Source organism: Rattus norvegicus, chromosome 15 (assembly GCF_021556685.1).
Source record: "Rattus norvegicus strain SHRSP/BbbUtx chromosome 15, alternate assembly SHRSP_T2T, whole genome shotgun sequence".
NCBI classification, from domain to species: Eukaryota; Metazoa; Chordata; class Mammalia; order Rodentia; family Muridae; genus Rattus; species Rattus norvegicus.
Window position 1 is genome coordinate 20,763,555 of NC_141548.1, and position 18,907 is coordinate 20,782,461.

The 18,907-nt window shown below is 43.8% G+C and overlaps 1 protein-coding gene across 1 annotated transcript; it reads left to right on the forward strand.

Moving 5' to 3' along the window:
* Window positions 1-11,631: 11,631 nt before the first annotated feature.
* Window positions 11,632-18,907, forward strand: LOC134481949 (disks large homolog 5-like). Its single transcript, XM_087587168.1, has 5 exons — window positions 11,632-11,810; window positions 12,567-12,729; window positions 13,875-14,006; window positions 14,466-14,642; window positions 18,314-18,907. The coding sequence occupies exons 2-5, from the start codon at window positions 12,623-12,625 to the stop codon at window positions 18,396-18,398; spliced, it is 501 nt and encodes a 166-aa protein (XP_087443294.1). The 5' UTR covers window positions 11,632-11,810; window positions 12,567-12,622; the 3' UTR covers window positions 18,399-18,907.

Sequence of the window (18,907 nt, forward strand, 5' to 3'; positions counted from 1 at the left end):
AAAAAGATTTTGCACATGAATTTGGGATCATAGAAGTCACATCCAACAAACTGGGGAGACTGGGCTCAGAGCTGGAGAGGGGAGACTCAGGTGGAACTTGAGAACTGTGCAAAGCTACATCCCATTTCCCTTTGCAACTGCAAGAGCAGGAGAGACCCATTTCACAGTTGTGCTGTGTTGTGCTGTACTAGGCTTGGTAATGAGGAAGCACAGGGCCTCCCTTTGTAGCCTCAAACTCCAGGCTCTCCTGTCTCAGTTCCCCAAGCATCAGGAGGGCAGGTGTGGGCTGCCACAGCGCTAGCAGGAAGAGGAAGATTTCTGTGTTCTGTTCTCTTCTTCATGGGCTGAGGCTGAGCCTGGAGTCTCCATGTCAGTAGCATCCTTCAAGGCTGTTCCTCTGCACCTCTGAAACCTTTTGTTGTTTTTGTTATTGTTTTTTATGTAAACGAAGTTTATTTTTCCTTTTAAGTAGTGTTTATGTAGCACTACAGCTAGGTAAACAATGTGAATTAGTATAAGTCATCTCAAAAGCCAGAGTTTTGTTTTCGTTGTTTTAATTTTTTAATGAGTCGTTAAAAAGATGCATCCTATTCTAACAGGATAAATATTTTTAACCATTTCATTTTGAGTTAATGAACGATCAGAAATGAGCAACATTCCTCATTGAGGAAAACAAAAAGCTGTTGTGGACAAGGGACAACTCACACACACAAACAAAAAGAGCTGTGTAAAAATCACTAACTGTACCTATTAAACCTTGATCACTGGGGAGATGCCTGGGGAGGTTCACTGTCAGAATATTCAAGTCCTGGGGCTCCCTCTAGAGGAACGACTTGAAACCCTTCAAAACTTCATTTGGAAATAACAAGAAAAATCTGATTTTACCTAAGCTATAAAATTTTAAATCTCAAAGGTAGCATTTGAACTTTTTTAGTTGGAAACCTTTCCGGAAGGTGTCTTGCTCTAAAGCACCCATGAAATGGGTGCAGCCACTGTCTTTGCTGCAGTTCCAGTCCTTTCTGCACAGCAACACAGGGACAATCATCTCCAGTTTCAGAACTGCAGTCAGCTGTGAGCATTGCTCCAGTGTGGGACAGCTAGCTCTCCTCCAGTCCTTAGGGATAGCATTATTCACCTTTGAATGCCTGCAGCATTGCTCACCTTTGGCCCTTCTTCCTCCCTCCTTCCTGTCCTTCTATTTGTCTGTGCTAGACAAGGTTCTGCCGTTAGACTGTCACCCCACATCTGAGTTTCTTTTCACAGGATTAAACCACCAATCATATAAAGTGACATCCCCTGAGATGACAGCTTGTTTCCATGTCACTTCCTTGTGACTGTTCTCTTGAGAAAGGCTCTCAATGCACAGCCCAAGCTTAACACAACCAAGAGACCCTCCTGCCTCTGCTCCCAGTCCACATCGCTTTCATCTGAAATGAGATTCAAAGCTCAAATTTCAACATATCTCCCTAGTACTGGGAACTTTCTCTCTTGAAGATGGTCTGATAATTTAGTGGGCCAGCATTGATTTGAATCAGTTTGACTTTGGGTTGATAAAAATTTTCACTGACTTCATGGACTTCATTTCTCCTCTTTGAGAGTCTCTGAGAACCTGGTTCTTATTTTGTTCTTCAGGGCCCAAGAGTCCAGAGATTAGAAATATTGCAAAGGTGAAGATTCTAGTAAGAAACCTTGCCCCCGGGCTGGAGAGATGGCTCAGCAGTTAAGAGCACTGAATGCTCTTCCACAGGTCCTGAGTTCAATTCCCAGCAACCACATGGTGGCTCACAACCATCTGTAATGGGATCTGATACCCTCTTCTGGTGTGTCTGAATTTACAGTGTACTCATATACACTGTAAAAATATATAAAGATTTATGTATTTATAAAATAAATAAATACATCTTTAAAAAAAGAAACCTTGTCCCATAAACTCAGGCTTAAAGGAAAGGCTAAGGAATTAGGAGTAAAGACAACGTATTTTTACACTCTGTTCATGGGGAGAATAAAAATCAGTAAGATCGACGGAAAGAAGACACTAAAGAAAACAGAGACCTGCCCATGAGACCTTACAGGTACCTGTTGGTTGGGGTTCTCTGTGAGCTTCTAGCACCAACATCATCTCACCTGGATGTTCTACTAACATCATGCCTGGTTGAGTTACAGTTGTTTAAGATCAGACATAGTACTAGTGTCGTAGTCAATGTTCTATTGCTATGAAGAGACACCATGACCATGACAACTCTTACAAAGGAAAACTTTAAATTGGGGCTGGCTTAACATTTCCAGGGGTCCAGTCTTTTATTGTCATGGTGAGCGGGGGGTGGGGCACGCAGGAAGTCATGGTACTGGAGAGACAGCTGAAAATTCCACAGTCCAGTCAGCAGGCAGCAGGAAAGGAGCAAAGACATTGGGCCTAGCTTGACCATTGTCATTTTCTCTTTTTGATCATCAAGAAACAAATAGATTTAGAACTGTGGAGTTTTCCTGTTTCAGGCAAATGTGGTGGTTAGGCCCTATCATTCTAACACCCTGGAGACAGAGGATCAGTCATGGTGAAGACCAACTTCAGCCCATAGTGAGACCCTGTCTCAAAGAAACACACACACACACACACACACACACACACACACACACACACACACACACACAAGAAAAACAAAAAAACAAGAGCCTGAGGAAATGGACCACACCTTGATTATATAACCTTCTGGATACCCTGAGGGATTACTGGGGTCAGGCTAGTTGCACAATAAATCAGTGAACAGCACTGATCAATCAATAGGCCTTGACTGAATATAAAGAGAAAGGGGGTGGAGCATAAGCATTCATTGCTCTCTGAGTTCTCAGGGTGGATACCATATAGACAGCTGCTCAACCTGTCATGGTGGACTATGGCCTCCAATTGTTGGCCAACATACACCCCTTCATTAAGTTGATTCTCAGGCATGTGTTTTAGGAATGGGGAAGGAATTCATGTGGTAGGACATGTACATATCAGTGTGAAAAGGCAAGCATGTTAAAAGTAGGGAAAGGATCCAGAGGAAGCTTCATAAACAAAAAAATCTCGAAATTGCAGTCCTTAAGTTTACTGTATGTACAACACCAACATTAACAAGTAAAACACATCCAAATTTCAAGGAGAGACATTCTAGTCGTGGTGGCACATATGTGTAATCCCAGCACTTGTGAAGATGAGGCAGGAGGATCTCTGTGAGTTTGGGTCAGCCAGGACTACATAGTCAGTTCAAAGCCACCCTAGATTTTGTCCAAAAAGAAGTTGTTTTTCAGTGAGATAACAAGTCCAGAATAGATAAACAGAAACCTACAACAATAGGAGTGTTACTGAGGACGCAGACTGATAGGAAGCACCCAAAATCCTGGGATGTGGTGTAAGTTGGAAAACATTTTTATACCAATAAAACTAGATGTGCCCATACCCTGTGATCCTGAAGTCACAGGCCTGTGTACACTGCATTAGAGGATCTGCCTTCTCCAAATCCTGCATTTTAAGATGCAGGAAGCAGAGCCACACTGACTGCAGGGTGAGTCTTCAGGGTGAGTCCGCAGCCATAAGTGCTGTGGATCCTCCTCAGTCCTGCAATTCTTGAGGGAACCAGCTACTAATGGTCCAGATTTGGCTCCTTAACCCTTAGTTAAGTTGTTAGTGCGAGCAGGCTATGTAGTCTCTGGGGCCTACAAAAACATTTGACTGTCATTCTTGGAATTAATCTGCTGTGCTTGGCTAAAAGCATCTGCACCCAGGAACTACTAGCCGGTATCTTGGTAACATTAAACATGTACCCTTTGCCTGGAGATTCCCCGGGGTGACCTTAGATTGGTCCCATTTCTAGCTGATAGAATTGGAGGTAGAGCTTAGATTGGCTATGAGCTCCCTGCTTCTGATCTTTTGGATTATCAGGGTTTAATGAGTTTCCTACAAAAAAAGACAACATAAGAAAACTACAGTTTATTGAGGTTGGAAGCCCACTCTGGCTGGCATCATTGCCATGGCACCATTCTGTGAATGGCATATAAAACTGGGCTCTAGCATTCATGTGGTAATTTGTGCCAAAACAAGTTTGCTGAGTGATCAAGACAAGCGAGATGAAGAAATAGAAAATATTTGGTAACGTAACATACGATTTTATAGTTTTATGCTTGGAAAGTTGATATAATCATACAAATATTATTTTAAAATGTTTTATGTGTTCAAACACGTATGGATTAATGAAACAATTAGTGAAACATAAATCTAAATAAAATAAGAAAACTATCAGTATAAGAACTGTGTCTGTTTTGTCTTTAGTGGGTTAGAGACTCTGGGGGTGACCTATATTCTGTAGCCCCGTTTAGCTGGGTGTGGTGACAGTGGGTGCTGAGGACCACAATGTATAGGCTTTCACTGTTGGTTCCAAGCTCTGTGTCAGGGTCCTCTCTGTCCACATAAGGTTTCCAGTCTGGAACATTTGGACAAGCTCAGACATGAGCAAGGGTTCAGCCTTGTGAATAGTCCTCTGGGTCTGTTGCAGGGTCTCCAAGAATGTGATGGGGGAACGGCTAGTAACGTTTACCTACTAAACATCTCAATATGGGGGGCATCTGACCCTTAGGAGGGCAAAAGGTAGAAGGTTAGCCTAATTTTCATTGGTCTCATGGACACATTTATTTTACCATTCATGAGTTTTGCAGCCTCTATGCGCAACGTAATTTTAGATGAACATTTAGGGCCTTTGCCAGATTTAGGGGAAACTTTGGTCATGAAGGTGAGGGCATTTTCAAAATTCAGAGGTAGAGTCAACCCATATACAGAATTGTTTGTCTTCTGATAACAGCAGAGTATGGGTCTCTTGTTTAACAAGAACTGCCATCCATTTGCCTCCTGTTTCTTTTTGTCACTTGGTTTCTTTCTGTCTTCTTTCTGTCAAGGTGAGGGGTCCCCTCTCTCTAAAGAGGGCCCATGGACACTGGCATTGGCAAATGCATGTCAACTGTTCATAGTGTGCATGTCTTTGCCCTTCTCCCAGTAAAATGAATGGGATGAAGCCAGAAGGTCAGCCCTTTGTGCTGAAGTCCATTGGCTGAGGGACTGGGCCTATACCATCCTGGGTCGGTGACCCCTGCAACCTAGTGTACCTGATTCCATGTTGAAGAAAACTGCTCCATATAAACCTCTCCGTGTGTGACATTGGACTGCATCAATCACTTTTAGGAAGTGCAGAGTGCAGCTGCAGTGGAGGCCAGAGTGGAAGCCAGAGGCTCCAGCCAGCCCCAGAGCAGAGCAGGATGCAGCAGCCACAACTGCAGAGGTAGCAGCAATCAGGCCTGGGTTCCTGCTTAAGACGGGAGATGAAGCTGCTCACATCCACCTTCTACCACAGCTATGGGTGTTTGTGCATGGCCAGACCCTGCCTGCAGGATCTGAGCTTTGAGCTCCTGTTGATCAGAACTGGAGGAGCCAGAAACTGGGGAGTTCCTGGAGTACATTTCACCTTATGAGGGTTGGTAGGGTTCTATCCACATCCACGGCTATGTCCCTCCTCTGTTCGGGGGAGTCTGATGACCTGAACTTGGCTGCTGTCTTGGAGTGGCTCCTTTGGGTTATCATCTGGTAGCAGGCTGGCTGGGCTGACGGCTATCGTTTTATTAAGTCAGATATGGGTCTGGCCCAGAAGACCTGCCTCATAATGGGTTATTTCAATGTTATGCATCCACTTACTGCAGTTCCCCTCAGGAGGTCCATTACAATGATGGAGATGTAAGTTAATAACAGTTCCTGGCACAAAGTCAATGTATTTATTAGTGTGGTTTTAGCCCCAACTGCTCACAAAAAAGCAGGCCTAACAGGATCAAGTCTTTTGGGTAGAGAGGCCACTAGCCTCCTCCAGGGTCACAGTGCCGGAGACATCCATCATAGCCATCCTACTCCACAAAACTCCTTCTGGGCCTGTGTCCATCACCCACAATACTACTCAGGAGTCCTTACTGCCTGCATCACCATAGCAACAGTAGCACCGACCTACAGCCCCAGTTGCTGCCAGAAGAGGGGTACAGCATGAATGGGCCAGCATGATCAGTGAGCCTATGGGAAGTTGTGTATCATCCCAGGGGCACCAGTAGCTGTTGTCCCAGGAGGGCTCACTTCCCTTCTTTTTTAGATCTTTGACTCGAATCAGTAGAAGTGACAGAAATATACAGAGAGATAAATACATAGAGAAGATTATCAGGGTCCCAACCATACATTCATGCACCTGAAGAGACCATAAGGACCTCAGTCATACATCCTCACCTCCTGCATCACATTGGTCCCCTAAACAGAAGGTGCCTTCACCAGACTTAACTCTAGGGGTGACAAACCAGGCAACTTTCAATTTTCTTCCTTTTGTGGAGTGGAGGTGTAAGATTCCTCAGAAGCGTTGGGCAGCAAACCATCAAAGGAATTCATGAGGCTCTGGAACGTCTCAGGTTGTACGACAATTGGAGTTCTTGACCTTTACATTCTTTCCAGCTCCAGGGGACTCCCAGACCACCAGTGCTTTAAGGTCTGGACGCAAGATGGACGTGTGTTACTGGGAGTGGATTTTGAGGCTTCAAAGGCGCCCACCATTCCCAGGTAGCATTTATTTCTTCTACTTCTTCATCAACACTGGAACTCTCAGCTGTTAATCCCACATTTTCTTGCTCTAAAACTATGAAATTGAAAGTCCCCATTTAAATATGTTGTTCTATATGTCACCTGGGTCACCTGTTTAGTCCTTCTCACTTTTAGCATTCTGGTAATAGAAATAACAACAAAAACCAAGCTTTCTGAATTTTGTAGATTCTTTGCCAGGGCATGGTAAGACCTAGCTACCTGCATAGTACTGATTTTCAAGACTAAAGTGACTTCTAAATCTTGCTTTTCTCAAGACTGGATTGGTCACCTTGTCGATAACAGATGGGGCCCGCTGATTCTTTTTACTAAGTCAGGTAATTGTGAAGGGCAGGAACAGGAAGCCCCAAACACCCAAGTGCAATTAGCTGTGAACTTAGCTTTGCTGCACCTGGAGGCCATTCTGGGAAGAGAAAGCATCCATTCCAGGCCGTCCAATGAGAGGAGGTGATTGGCTTCATCCAGAGAATAGGTTGAGTAGAGTTAAAATTTGCATTTCTGATAATTCTCAGGTAATGAAGCTACTAGTACTTGTCCAGGTCACAGTTTCAGAAGTGTTGGTCTAGCATGCCTGACTGGTAAGTGAGGAGGTTATTCAGGTTTTGATATTTATGGAATTTCTACTTTCCTGAACTTCTAGGAGTACATGGCAAGAAGGCTTGAGTCTAAATGAAGAGCTCGTCTTCATAGTTTCCATGGTGGTTAGTGTTTGTTGATCGTCAACTTGACAGCACCTGGAATCTCCCTGGACACACACCTCTAGGCACCCAAGTGGAAGCTCATTTGATTATTAGCTCTATTATATAAGGCATTACTAGATGGAGGTTAGCCTCGGGACATGCTGTGCAGAACTCTTCTGATTAGACTGATTGAAGTGTGAAGATACACCCTCTGTGGTTGACTGGGACAGTGGACTGGATAAGAGGGATGAAGTGATCTGAAGACCAGCATCTTCCTCTGCTCTCTGCCTGCAGTCAGTACAACAGCTCTCAGGCTCCTGCTGGCTTGACTTTCCACTGTGGTGCATCTTGCAACTATAAAACAAAGTAAACTTCTCTCCCTTAACTGTTGCTTTTGTACACATATTTAATCACAGCAACAGAGAAGTGACAAAGCCAATCAACTGTCACTTAAGCTCCTGAACATCCACAGGAATCTCAGCCAGGAGTCATAACCTATTGTCCAGGAAAACTGGAAATTTAGGGGAAGAGACACTCTTTCACCATGCTTCTCCATTCACAGCATTTTATGGGAACACAGACACTCAGAGACAGAAAGTGGTCAACTGCAATGGAACTTAAAGGACAGAGACCCCAATGACATGGTGGATCCCATGAGTCACGTGGTAGATCCCATGAGTCACGTGTAGATCCCATGAGTCACGTGGTAGATCCCATGAGTCACATGGTGGATCCCATGAGTCACATGGTAGATCCCATGAGTCACGTGGTGGATCCCATGAGTCACGTGGTAGATCCCATTAGCTCTGCTTCCTAAGCCACTGTGTACTCAACTCCTTTTCCCCTGCTACCTGAATCCAGCTCCATCTTGCCTGAATCTTTCTGCCATGTGTCATGGTATTACCACTTTGATTTCCCATGATTCTGTGCTCTTCCCTTTGTATTCTGATGGCCATGGTGCTTGTTCAAAAACCACCAGCTGTGATGGATTTACTCCTGGTGCTATCCTATAGCCACATAGTTGAATTCAATCATTACCCTTAGTGGTTTGAATTCTGCTGAGGCTAACACTAGTTTTTGTTTACATTTAGGGGACAGAACCTTTGACTCCTTTTTATCTTTGAGGGGAGTCTTTCAACTAAGCTTCTCTGCCCCTGCACATAGAGTATCTATGTCCCCTTGCAAGTACATAAATCATAAAATACCCCTCCCTCCGATTCGGTTGGTTTCAAGGCATGAAATACCAGGGCCAGGCTGTTTACAGATTCATTACTTCCTGACCTTGTCCAGTACAAAGACTGCAGCACTGTATCAGGTGTGACACATGCTCTCATGCTCCCTGGTGCCCCTGCCCTCCCCAGTCATAGTCCACATCCCAGTGTGAGGCCCCAACTCCATCTATCAAACTGCCCTCATTTCAAAGCCCCCAGTTATAAAAAGGCAGGGCCTGCCAGTACTCTAGCTCCTACTGCTGACCCACCCATTATTCCCCAGTGTGAAAACTGCCACTCTTGCAGCGCCTTCTCTGTGAGGTTTGGGTCATGAATCCACACTTGGGACAAGATGAAGCTCCTAAGCCTTCTGCCCTCCTTCATGCCTGCCTGCCTCTGCACATTCTGATGCCTCAGACCCAACGCTCACCCTGGTTGCCTTTTTCTCCTATTTTCTCAGTTTAGTTCTAGACACTTTTTCAAATGAACTTTCATGTAAAGGAATACTTATTCTCTCAAATCTTGGAAAACATAAAGAATTATGGACAAGAGCAACTGTGATTCATGCTTTTGATTTATTTTTGCAAGACATTATCTTTGTAGACATATTTATTATTCCCATCTGTAAGTAGTTTGTATATAAATGCGTGTTTGAATTTGTTTGTTTAGTCCTTATTCTGGTAGTATCTTTCATTTCTTTCTTTTCTTCTACTTAACATAGGGCTACAATTTTTTAAAATGTAATTTTGACAATATCTCTAGTTCTTCTTTTGGGATGGAATTTCAGGTTGGAAATGCTGGCACCCTAGGACTTTTTAGGCTCTTAGTGTATCTGTAGCAAGGCTGTTATCAAGGAAGGATGTAGAAATTGACAAACTTCCCAGAGGATTGTGAATATTTACATCTCAATAACCTCCGTGTAAGTCACAGGGTTTTGCTTGGCCGTCCATCATTTAATTCAGCGTCTGTATTTCTGTGATTAGGCTGCATGGTTTTCTACATTTCTCAAGGATATGTGTTCCTTCTTCTGTGCACTGTCTTTGAATGTCCTGTCAGTTTTCAGTTGTCCTGTGTAGCCATTCTCAGTGCTTTAAGGAAACACCTGCTCCCTGAGAAGTTCTTCAGACAGGTTTGCTCTGCTGGTGACATCTTAGCACTGCAGGAGCCCATTGCTACTGAGAATCTCCATTTACATTAAACCATTCAGGCTTGTCTCCCTCTAGTGGACAAGGAGCAAAGTGCACCCAGCCAACTGCTGTTCATGAGGTCTGGGCCAGGGATTTAATACTTTACTGATCAACCAGTGAGGATCCCTGCCCAGTGGGCTGTAACTGGACATGGCTGTCATCAGAGCAGTTTATCAGCATTTCATGTAAAACAAACAGGAACTCTAAGCTCTTGGGTAAGCCCAGGGAATTTTGTTTAGGTAATATTAAGACCTACTTTGGAAAATCTACACTTGCATAGCTAGAGATTGAAATATTGATGCCAATTATTTGCTCATAGAAACAATATCAGATGCTTTTCTTTTACATAAAAAACATCATTCTTTGAAAACCTTATAAAATTACATTTATGGATTCATCTGGCACGTTATTAAATTCTCTAGCAAATATCATAGCACACCTTCTGACAGTAGGACACAAAAGGTACACCTACTCAGACAAGAAGAAAGATTCTTCTTTACATTAAACATAGAAACACAAGTTAAATGAAAACCAAGAACTTTTTCAACTGTGTCATACTCTCAATTTATTTTTCCTTCATTCCTAGTTTGGGTTTTTGAGTTTTGCCATATTTACGTACATACATACATACATACATACATACATACATACATACATGCATACATATACACACACATACATACATACATACATACATACATACATACATACATACATACATACACACATACGTTAAGTTAATACTATCTCTGAGGCTTCAGGCAAACCAGAGTCAGTGTCATCCAGGGAGGGCTTGTAGCCACAAGGGCATCACTACTGGCCATTCACCTCCTCCCACATGAGGTTGGTCCTCTTCTTGGGATGGATACCGTTAAAGCTCTGCTCACAACTGCTACCAGCAAGGGAGAGCCCTTGGCCAGGCAGTGGCTTCCTGCGGGGAAGGCCTGTGTCAGGCTCCTGCAAGCACACTACCACCGCCTCCTCCATGCCTTGGTCAGCAGCTTCCACAGCTGGTTGTTGAGATGTTCTGGGTTTTCCCACTCCAGAGCACACAGCTCGGCCTCCAGCAAGGCCCTGGTCTGGCACAGCACCATCGAGGGGTTGCTGTCAGAAGCCAGCAGGTTGCCCAGGTCGATCTCCAGTTCTAGCTCCCTGTGCACCATGATGTGCTACAGCTTCTCTGCTTCCTCCTGCTCTTCCTTGGCCAGCAGCACCTCTGCATTCTGCCCCTCCATGGCTCTCGCTTCCCTCACTTTTGGGGATTTTAACTTTTAAGAATGGACAGAAAGTTTACAATTTGATGTTTGCCCTATACCTGAGCACCTATGTTCCACGGGAAAGGGAGTTTTCATTGCACAAAATGGGATTGTAAGACAGAGATTTCAGGAAAAAACATGGGTGAATATATTGAAACCATGCCCCCTCCCAAGGCACACTCCATGAAACAATATGCTCCAACTTGCATACATTTAAAGGTGTAGGAAAAAATGTTGGCCTCCTGGGAAGAGTAAAAACTGTGGGAATTGGACTATATGTCACATGCATGGACCCTGGGTTTATACATTTCAGGGAGAAGAATCTCCCTCAGTGAGGGTCTTCAGATTTTTCGGCTGTTAACAAAGATGTTCTATCCATATCAAGGCTTTAACCAACTCTCCCTCTCCTCAGCAACTGAGTTGTAATGAAGCAGTGAGAACTCTGAAGCTCTGGAAGGAGAGTGTGCGAATGGGTGTTCCCTCGCTCAAAAGTGAGTCTCTGGAGAAGCCACTGCAGAACCTGGTCAGTCTGGGTGGAGGTAGTTAGCAAGTAAGCTATGGCATTTCCCAGTGACATCACCGGTAGTGTCTTCCCTGGAAATTCTCTTGTATCCAGGAGACACTAGAATCTTCTGTGATGTCAGCAGTGTTGTGGTGACACCAACTGCCTGAGCGATTTCCCTTCATTTCCTAATGGGTTCCCGAGGAGGCATGTTCTCCAGGATCCTCAGTCTCTTTCGGAGGGACAATCATATCCATGCAGAGACCAGACCAAGGCAGAGGGAGGCCAGCCTTCTATCACGTTGGAGAATAAGACGAATGGAAAGGTCTGTGAGGAGGTCAAGTGAGTACTGGGCAGGGCAAGGGGAGCTTCCTGGAGGAGGTTGGCTTGAGCTGGTCCTTCCAGGAGTCGGACGTATGATTTAGAGCCTCAGTCTTCCTAAATGGCTGACCCAGACTCAAAAATTTCTGATCATTAGTTTGACAGAGAACCAAGAACTGTTATATGTCAAGGGCTTTCCTTGGATCTCTTCAATGTCATGGGCAGTGTCAAAGAATACCAGAATGTGCCTGTGTAAGAATAACAAAGTGTCACTCAGGATAGGCTGTGGAAGCACTTCCTCTCAGCAGTGTCCTGTAGATTACGTGGGTCATTGATGCCAAGAGGGATACTCTCCTGGTCATATATCAAGTTCTCAGTTACTTTTTCCTTGAACACACGTGACTAGGGATTCAAGATGTTAAGCAGTTTGGACTCAAGGACTTGCCTGCCGAACATCAGACATTAGCTGAGAATGTCCTCCAATTTTTCTTCTTTAGGTCAGCTTTAGAATTTCAGTGCCAGAGGAATGGCTGTAGGAAGTGTGGTCTATATCCATGATGGCATATGTCACCATATGGCTATGATGCTGGGGAACAGGGACTGAGCTGAGTTCAGCTTAAAGATAGCTTTCTTGCTCTGTCAGGGATTCACTGTATCTGTAGAACTGTTCATCCTCAGACTTCTGTTTTAGAGTAAGCATAGTTTTTCTTGACATTATGTCCACATATATGCCTGTTCACTGGTGTTTATCTACCTACAGAGTTTGATCAGAAGGCATCATCCCAACCCTCCACGACACCTGTTGAGGAGGAGAGAATGAAGCGTTTGGAGAACCTCAAAACTGATCTCCACAAGATGCAGAAGGAGAGAGATGAACTCAGGAGAATCCTGGCGGATTACCCTGGAAAGAATCTAAATGACAGGTAGTCACAATGCAAGTTCTGTTAAATCCACATTTCCTCACATCACAGTAGGCTACAACTCCAGGGTGTCCTCATGGTCAAAATCACTTTCCTGATTGCATCAGAATGTGAAGTTCAGATGGGAATGAGATGGTGGCACAGGCTATTTTGATTCCTACAAACGTAAATCATAGCCTGTGGCCTGAATCACAGTCTGGGAATAAGGGTAGAAGTGTGTGAGCTCTCAGTGTGTGGTTGAAGTAGCCTGGACAGGTGTTGGCTTGTGGGAATTTCTAGGTGCTCTGATTATGACCAATCATTGTTGTAATTGACGTGGAGGTGCTTTGGGTTCAATAGGTCCTGTGAAGAGCTGGAGGGACCCAATCCCTCTTGCTGCCTCACAGTGTGTGACCGGACTGACAAAAGGGTATCATTGGTGTTCTCTGATTTTATTGATTGTATTTTGAGATAATGCCACATCCTTGTATTATTTGGCATTCTAATTGTATGAGAGAGAGAGAGAGAGAGAGAGAGAGAGAGAGAGAGAGAGTTTTGTGTGAGTTTGTGTGTGTGTATGCATGTGTGAGTGCGTTTGTGTGTATCACTTAAGATCTGGGTATTCTATGTTCTGATTTGGCCTGAGAATTATCCTGTGTCAATTTCCATGGCATTATAATGATGGGGCCGAGAGCCTCGCTTTGAGCAGTACAACATTTCACATCTGCTCAGCTTGGACGCTCATGGGAATCTCCTGGTGTGTGCTATAAATTCTTTTCCCTGTAAATACTGTTCATGTTCCTTTGGGTTTTCATGTAGCATTTCTATGATTGAGAATTGTTACCTAAGTACAGGAGAATAGTCTTCATGGGTTTAAGTTGGAGCCTGGATGGTGGCACAGGGTCCTCGAATGTTCTTGGAAAGCTAGTCTATTCCTTGAAACCCTGTCAGGGAGCTCAAGCAAATCAGCTCCCTCCTTTTGTTTGCTGGCACTGCTGTCCCTGTGTCCATAATAATAAACTGAATAAATACCAAATGAACCCAGTACCAAGGAGCAAGGGCGTGGCATGTTCTAGGCTGGGGTAGTTCAGGATTCAGTCTGAATTCATGTAATTCTCGAATCCTTCATTCATAATGTTATTTGATCCTTGGACCATGCCCTACCACAGGAACAACTTTGAGTCCGAGATGCTCATGAAGCAGCACGAGGAAGTGATGACCGACATGAAGAAAATGAGCGAGCAGGTCAATTATGCTTTGGTCAAATGTAAAAACCTTACACTGGAAAATGACTGGTACTGGTGAGTAACTTACAAGGTTGTGACCCCAGCACTAGGCACAGCATGTGTCAGCCCATTCTTATCTTTGAAGTAAAGTGAGGATCAGGCTTTATAGTGTTTGAAGCATTATCAGGAAGCCTGTCTCTAAGGAAGGCTGTAGGACACACAAGACACAGAAAGATTGGCCTCCAAGGGACATTCTAATAAAATGGACATATAAGCACACATAACGATTAAGTCCTCTTCTGGGAAAAACTTGAATCAATGGTATCAGGTTTTTGAGAAATGCCCTGAGTCTTCTGGAATGTTGCTCTTTTCTCCATTTGACCTGTCTCTAGGTTATGCTCCTTGGCTACTGTGGACGTGGACTATAATCTGGGGCTCTCTTCTGATCAGGACCCTAGAAGGAGTAATGGACTTGGAGAAGTGGGAGGAAGTTGGAGACTGCCTGGGATTCACCATTTTTTCTTTGTGTCTCAGCCACAGCTTCTATCCCCTCCTAACTGAGTTTTTTGAGCTGAAGAACAATGCCCAGAGAGCAAGGAATGAGAACAGGGAGCTTCTATGGGATCAGATTGCACTGGAAGAGTCCATTAAGGAAACAACAAGGTTCTGTGGGGAAGCCAGTATGAAAATCCGCGTAACAAGCAGCCTCAGGTAGGATGAATGAAGCATCAAGGGCAGGTTTTCCTGATATCTAAGCAGAAACCAATTCAAACCAATTTATCCTTTCTCCACCTTATGCAGAACCTCTCCTCAGACTCATCCAGTTGTTCATTTCTTTGACCATTTACAAAACTTTCTGTGATGCTAGCTTCATGCAAGAAATTGGAGGATTGACAACCAAATCCTCCTGCTCAACTAGCAAATGCATTTCCTTAAGGGGGATCTGTTGATCACACATTGCACACTTACATGCCATTATGCTAGAGGGATGCCATGTGGTAGCCGTCTTTGTAGTGCACAGAACTGATTAGAGTTCAGTTCAATTGCTAAAAGAATGGCTCTCATTGTCAGTTATGATGGGGCTTGTGGACTTTCTCTCCTTTTCCCTGTACATTGAAAATGATCCCTTCTGCCTATTCAAATCGTGGTTTACAGTGACAGAGCTTGAGAAGCAGTGTGTCAGTCCTGTTCTATGTCAGTGGTTTAGTGTTCTTTCCTGGGGCTTCTGTCCTGGAGCCGACTGGATGAACAGGGATGTAAGAAAGGCTTCTCTCAGGGTGAGGGTTTGTGTGAGATATGTGAGGGTTAGAGGGAAATTTTTCTCCAACTCTCTCAACCTCGTGTGCCCAAGAAGTGCATTCCCTACACAGGTTTACTCTATAAGGGATGGAGAGCAGTGTCTACGCTCTCACTTGACACATTTCCTTTGCCTAATCTGTATGCAACATCTGTGCTTCCAGAAGGATGGCCTCCTCATTCTTTTCTGCTTCTCACTTATGATTTCTGTTCTCTCTCTCTCTCTCTCTCTCTCTCTCTCTCTCTCTCTCTGTCTCTCTGTCTCTCTCTCCCTCAATCCTTCCCTCCCTCCCCCTCTCCATTTTTCTCTGACTCTGTGTGTGTGTGTCTGTGTGTGTGTGTGTGTGTGTGTGTGTGTGTGTGTGTGTGTGTGTTTCTGTCTGTGGGCACAGATGTGTACATGTTTATGGCTATGGTGCATATTTTACATTGGGAGTTGCTTGTTTTAAGTGTTTGCGGTATGGGTGCTTACATATAGAAGTATGTATTTGTGTGTTCATGCATATGTGTGTGTGTGTGAACTCATCAAGTTTCTGAACACAGACACATATATTTATATATATTTTATTAGTCTATATGTACACATATAGAAACACGTAAAAGTATATATATATATGTATATATATATATATATATATAGAGAGAGAGAGAGAGAGAGAGAGAGAGATTGAGAGAGAGAGAAGAAGAGGAAACACAATATTTCCAATTACTTTCAAACTGTTCTTAATGGGGTATTGATTACTATTGAAATTATTACAGTGGGAAAACTATTCATCAACATTGACATTACTTGGAGAAATCTCAGGAATGGGGTACAGGGATGTGAGGAGAGGCTGCTGTGTGAAATCCATGTACCTGAGTGTGGAAACTGCTGACTCAGGGCTCTTCTGCCTCCTTTGCTCCCGTTGTGCAGTAACACTGGAAGGTCACGTGCTTGTTGTGTCTTTCAACATCCTGGTTATGTTAATCGTTACCTGCCACCACTTTCTCTCCAGAGTCGCCTAAACTTGGTTGAATATACCTTGGCTTGGAGTTTGGTCTGGAATTTGTTAATTGAAAGATTAATTTGCTTAGAGTTGAATCTGCAGGCAGAAGATATCCAGGACTTATGCTGATTTGTAATCACATCTTTGCCTCAGACAGAAACTTAGGCTCAAAATAGTCCACAGCACTCACCCTGTATTGGGTCTGTGGCACTCTTAACTACTGGTATTCAAAATCATTTGTTCTGAGTGAAAATCATCTGTAAGGAGCGTTTAGAACAGTGATGACCCTCAGACATTGCTGGAGGTGTCAAATGGGTAGCCCTGTGAGAAGCCATGCACAACTCTTGTGAAAGTTCAACCTTTGACACAGCAATTCCAGAACAAGAAGTAGGTGTCAGCAGAGAAACTGTGGCACCTTAGTGTGGTAGTGGTTCACCTCAGAGCAGCCATGAAGCAAAATTATCCAGAAGTCCACCAGTCAGAAAGTGAAAAGGTACAATGTTGTCCAGCCCTTCCATGGACTGTGGCTGAGTTTGATTATACCTGCCAGCATTTGACTTTGAATCAGTCAGCCTTATCTCACTCGAATTATATCTGATAGCATCCCATTACAAGTTTTACCTTGGATTGTGGTATGGAGATTTCCTAGCTGTTTGTGCTGGTAGTTTGGCTGCCCTGTCAGGTACTGTATCCTAAAGGGACCTCATATTGAAAAATGCAGCTCACTTTGCAGGCACTGGGAAACAGTGAGCAGAGGACAGAAGAGGCTCACCTGCCCCCACCCAGTGCTCTGTTGCCTGAAATCAGCCTCCTGTGCACGGCCTTGTGAACTTGCTAAGCAGGCTTGGCTAACAGGCCTAGATGTCACATTTCTAATTTCTGATTTTCAGGGGAATACACTTTATTGGCTGAGCTGTCTTTAGGCTATGCTCACTGTGTACTTACCCAATTCCAGGTTTTTCTTCTTATGCCACAATAGTAGACTGGGTGATCTCTTCTATTACCATTAACTGGGAAACTAACCACATTCTGCAAAATACTCTGCTTGTGTGTGTGAACAAACATTTTTGGGTGAGTTCAAAAGTGTGTATGTCTGAGTGTCTGTCTGTCTGTCTCTGTATACATGCCTGTCTCCATGGACAATATAATCTTCTAATGACCAGGATGAGGAGAGAATGAAGGAAAGTCTGCAGGACCCCCAGAATCAGAAAAAAACTGTTCACTGAGCAAATGGCCTTGACTGGGAAGATGCAGCATCATTTCGGTGTCACTGGGATGGTTTGAAAGCACAGGATGAGAGGACCCAAGTAGATTCCCTGTACTTATGAACTGTCTTATTGGGTGTGTGACTTTCTCCATAGTTCTCACCATCTGTCAGCTAGGAGCAGCTCAGAATATTATTCCTGTCCATTTTAAAAGAATTCCATCCATGAGGTGTATGTGATCCATAGAGATTCTGGCTCTTGTGTACTGATCCCTCCAGTCTGAGCTCTCTTGTATTATCTGAGCCCAGTGCCTTTAAGTCTCCCCACAAAGAGTTTTATGATAACCATAAACAAAGGAGTGGTATAGTTTATTTTCTGCATGAGTATTTCCTTTAGAGTTCAATGCCTACCCTTGGCAAGATTTCCATGCAGCATATTCTTGCCAAATATAATATCACTTCAGTGTGCATGTACTTCTTGAGATATTGTTTCTCTGGGTCTTTGCAGATATTGAGGTTGTAAGTGGACCCCAGGCATATTCCTGCACTGGAGGAATAATAATAGTCTTCATTTCAGTGATGGCCAGGCCTCCAAGGCCTTCCTATTGTTTTCTAGGTTGTTCACATGTCTCCTCATCTGACATTGAGACACTGCTACATGATTTTAAAATATAATATATATAGACGGTTGGAGTTATCTGCTGTTCACTGTTCAATTTTTAGCAGTTTTAAAAGCTGGGAAAATATGCAGGCCTGTGGGATCTCTTACCCTTCTCTCTTGGGCATGAGAAAATGACCTCAGATGAAAGATCATCCTGGATTATCCTGCTGAATTTTGCTGCTGTGTATGGGAGAAGTGACATGGCAGGTCCTCACCAGGCCTTTTCCACCCCTAGGTCTGAACACTGCAGCAGAAGCTTGCCCATGGCCCAGACCAGGACTACAGCTCTCAGAGACAGACCTGTCCACCAGGAGCACTGAGGGTGCAAAGATTGACAACTCCTCCCGCATCTCAGTCCTTGTAACCGTTCCAATCTTGGGCTGAATTTGAAAGACCTTGAGATGTGGCATGGAACATGCCTCACGTTTAACCCTTTGACGACTTGTCCATCCACAACCAACCACTCGGAATGAGGCAGGTCTACATTCCTCTTGAAGAGATTTTTACCATCTTCCCTGCCATTCTGCTGTGTTTGCAAGGCCAGCAACAGGCTGGAGTTATATGTTGAAAGATCAGCAGGAATTGAATGCTGCCTAATTTACTTGTTATATTTGGTTATTAGTTTGAAGTTTGGTTGTTTTATGCATTTGGTTTTACTTGTTTAAGTTTGAAGTTTTGTTTTTCATTTGTTAACTTTAGTTTTTTTAATTAATATGCCATATTCCTAAGTCTATATACATTGAAGTCACTGACTCCACACTTTAAAATGTTCTTGAATAAATTAATGTTTACCTATAAATAAAAATGTGACCTTTAACCCTTCACTCAC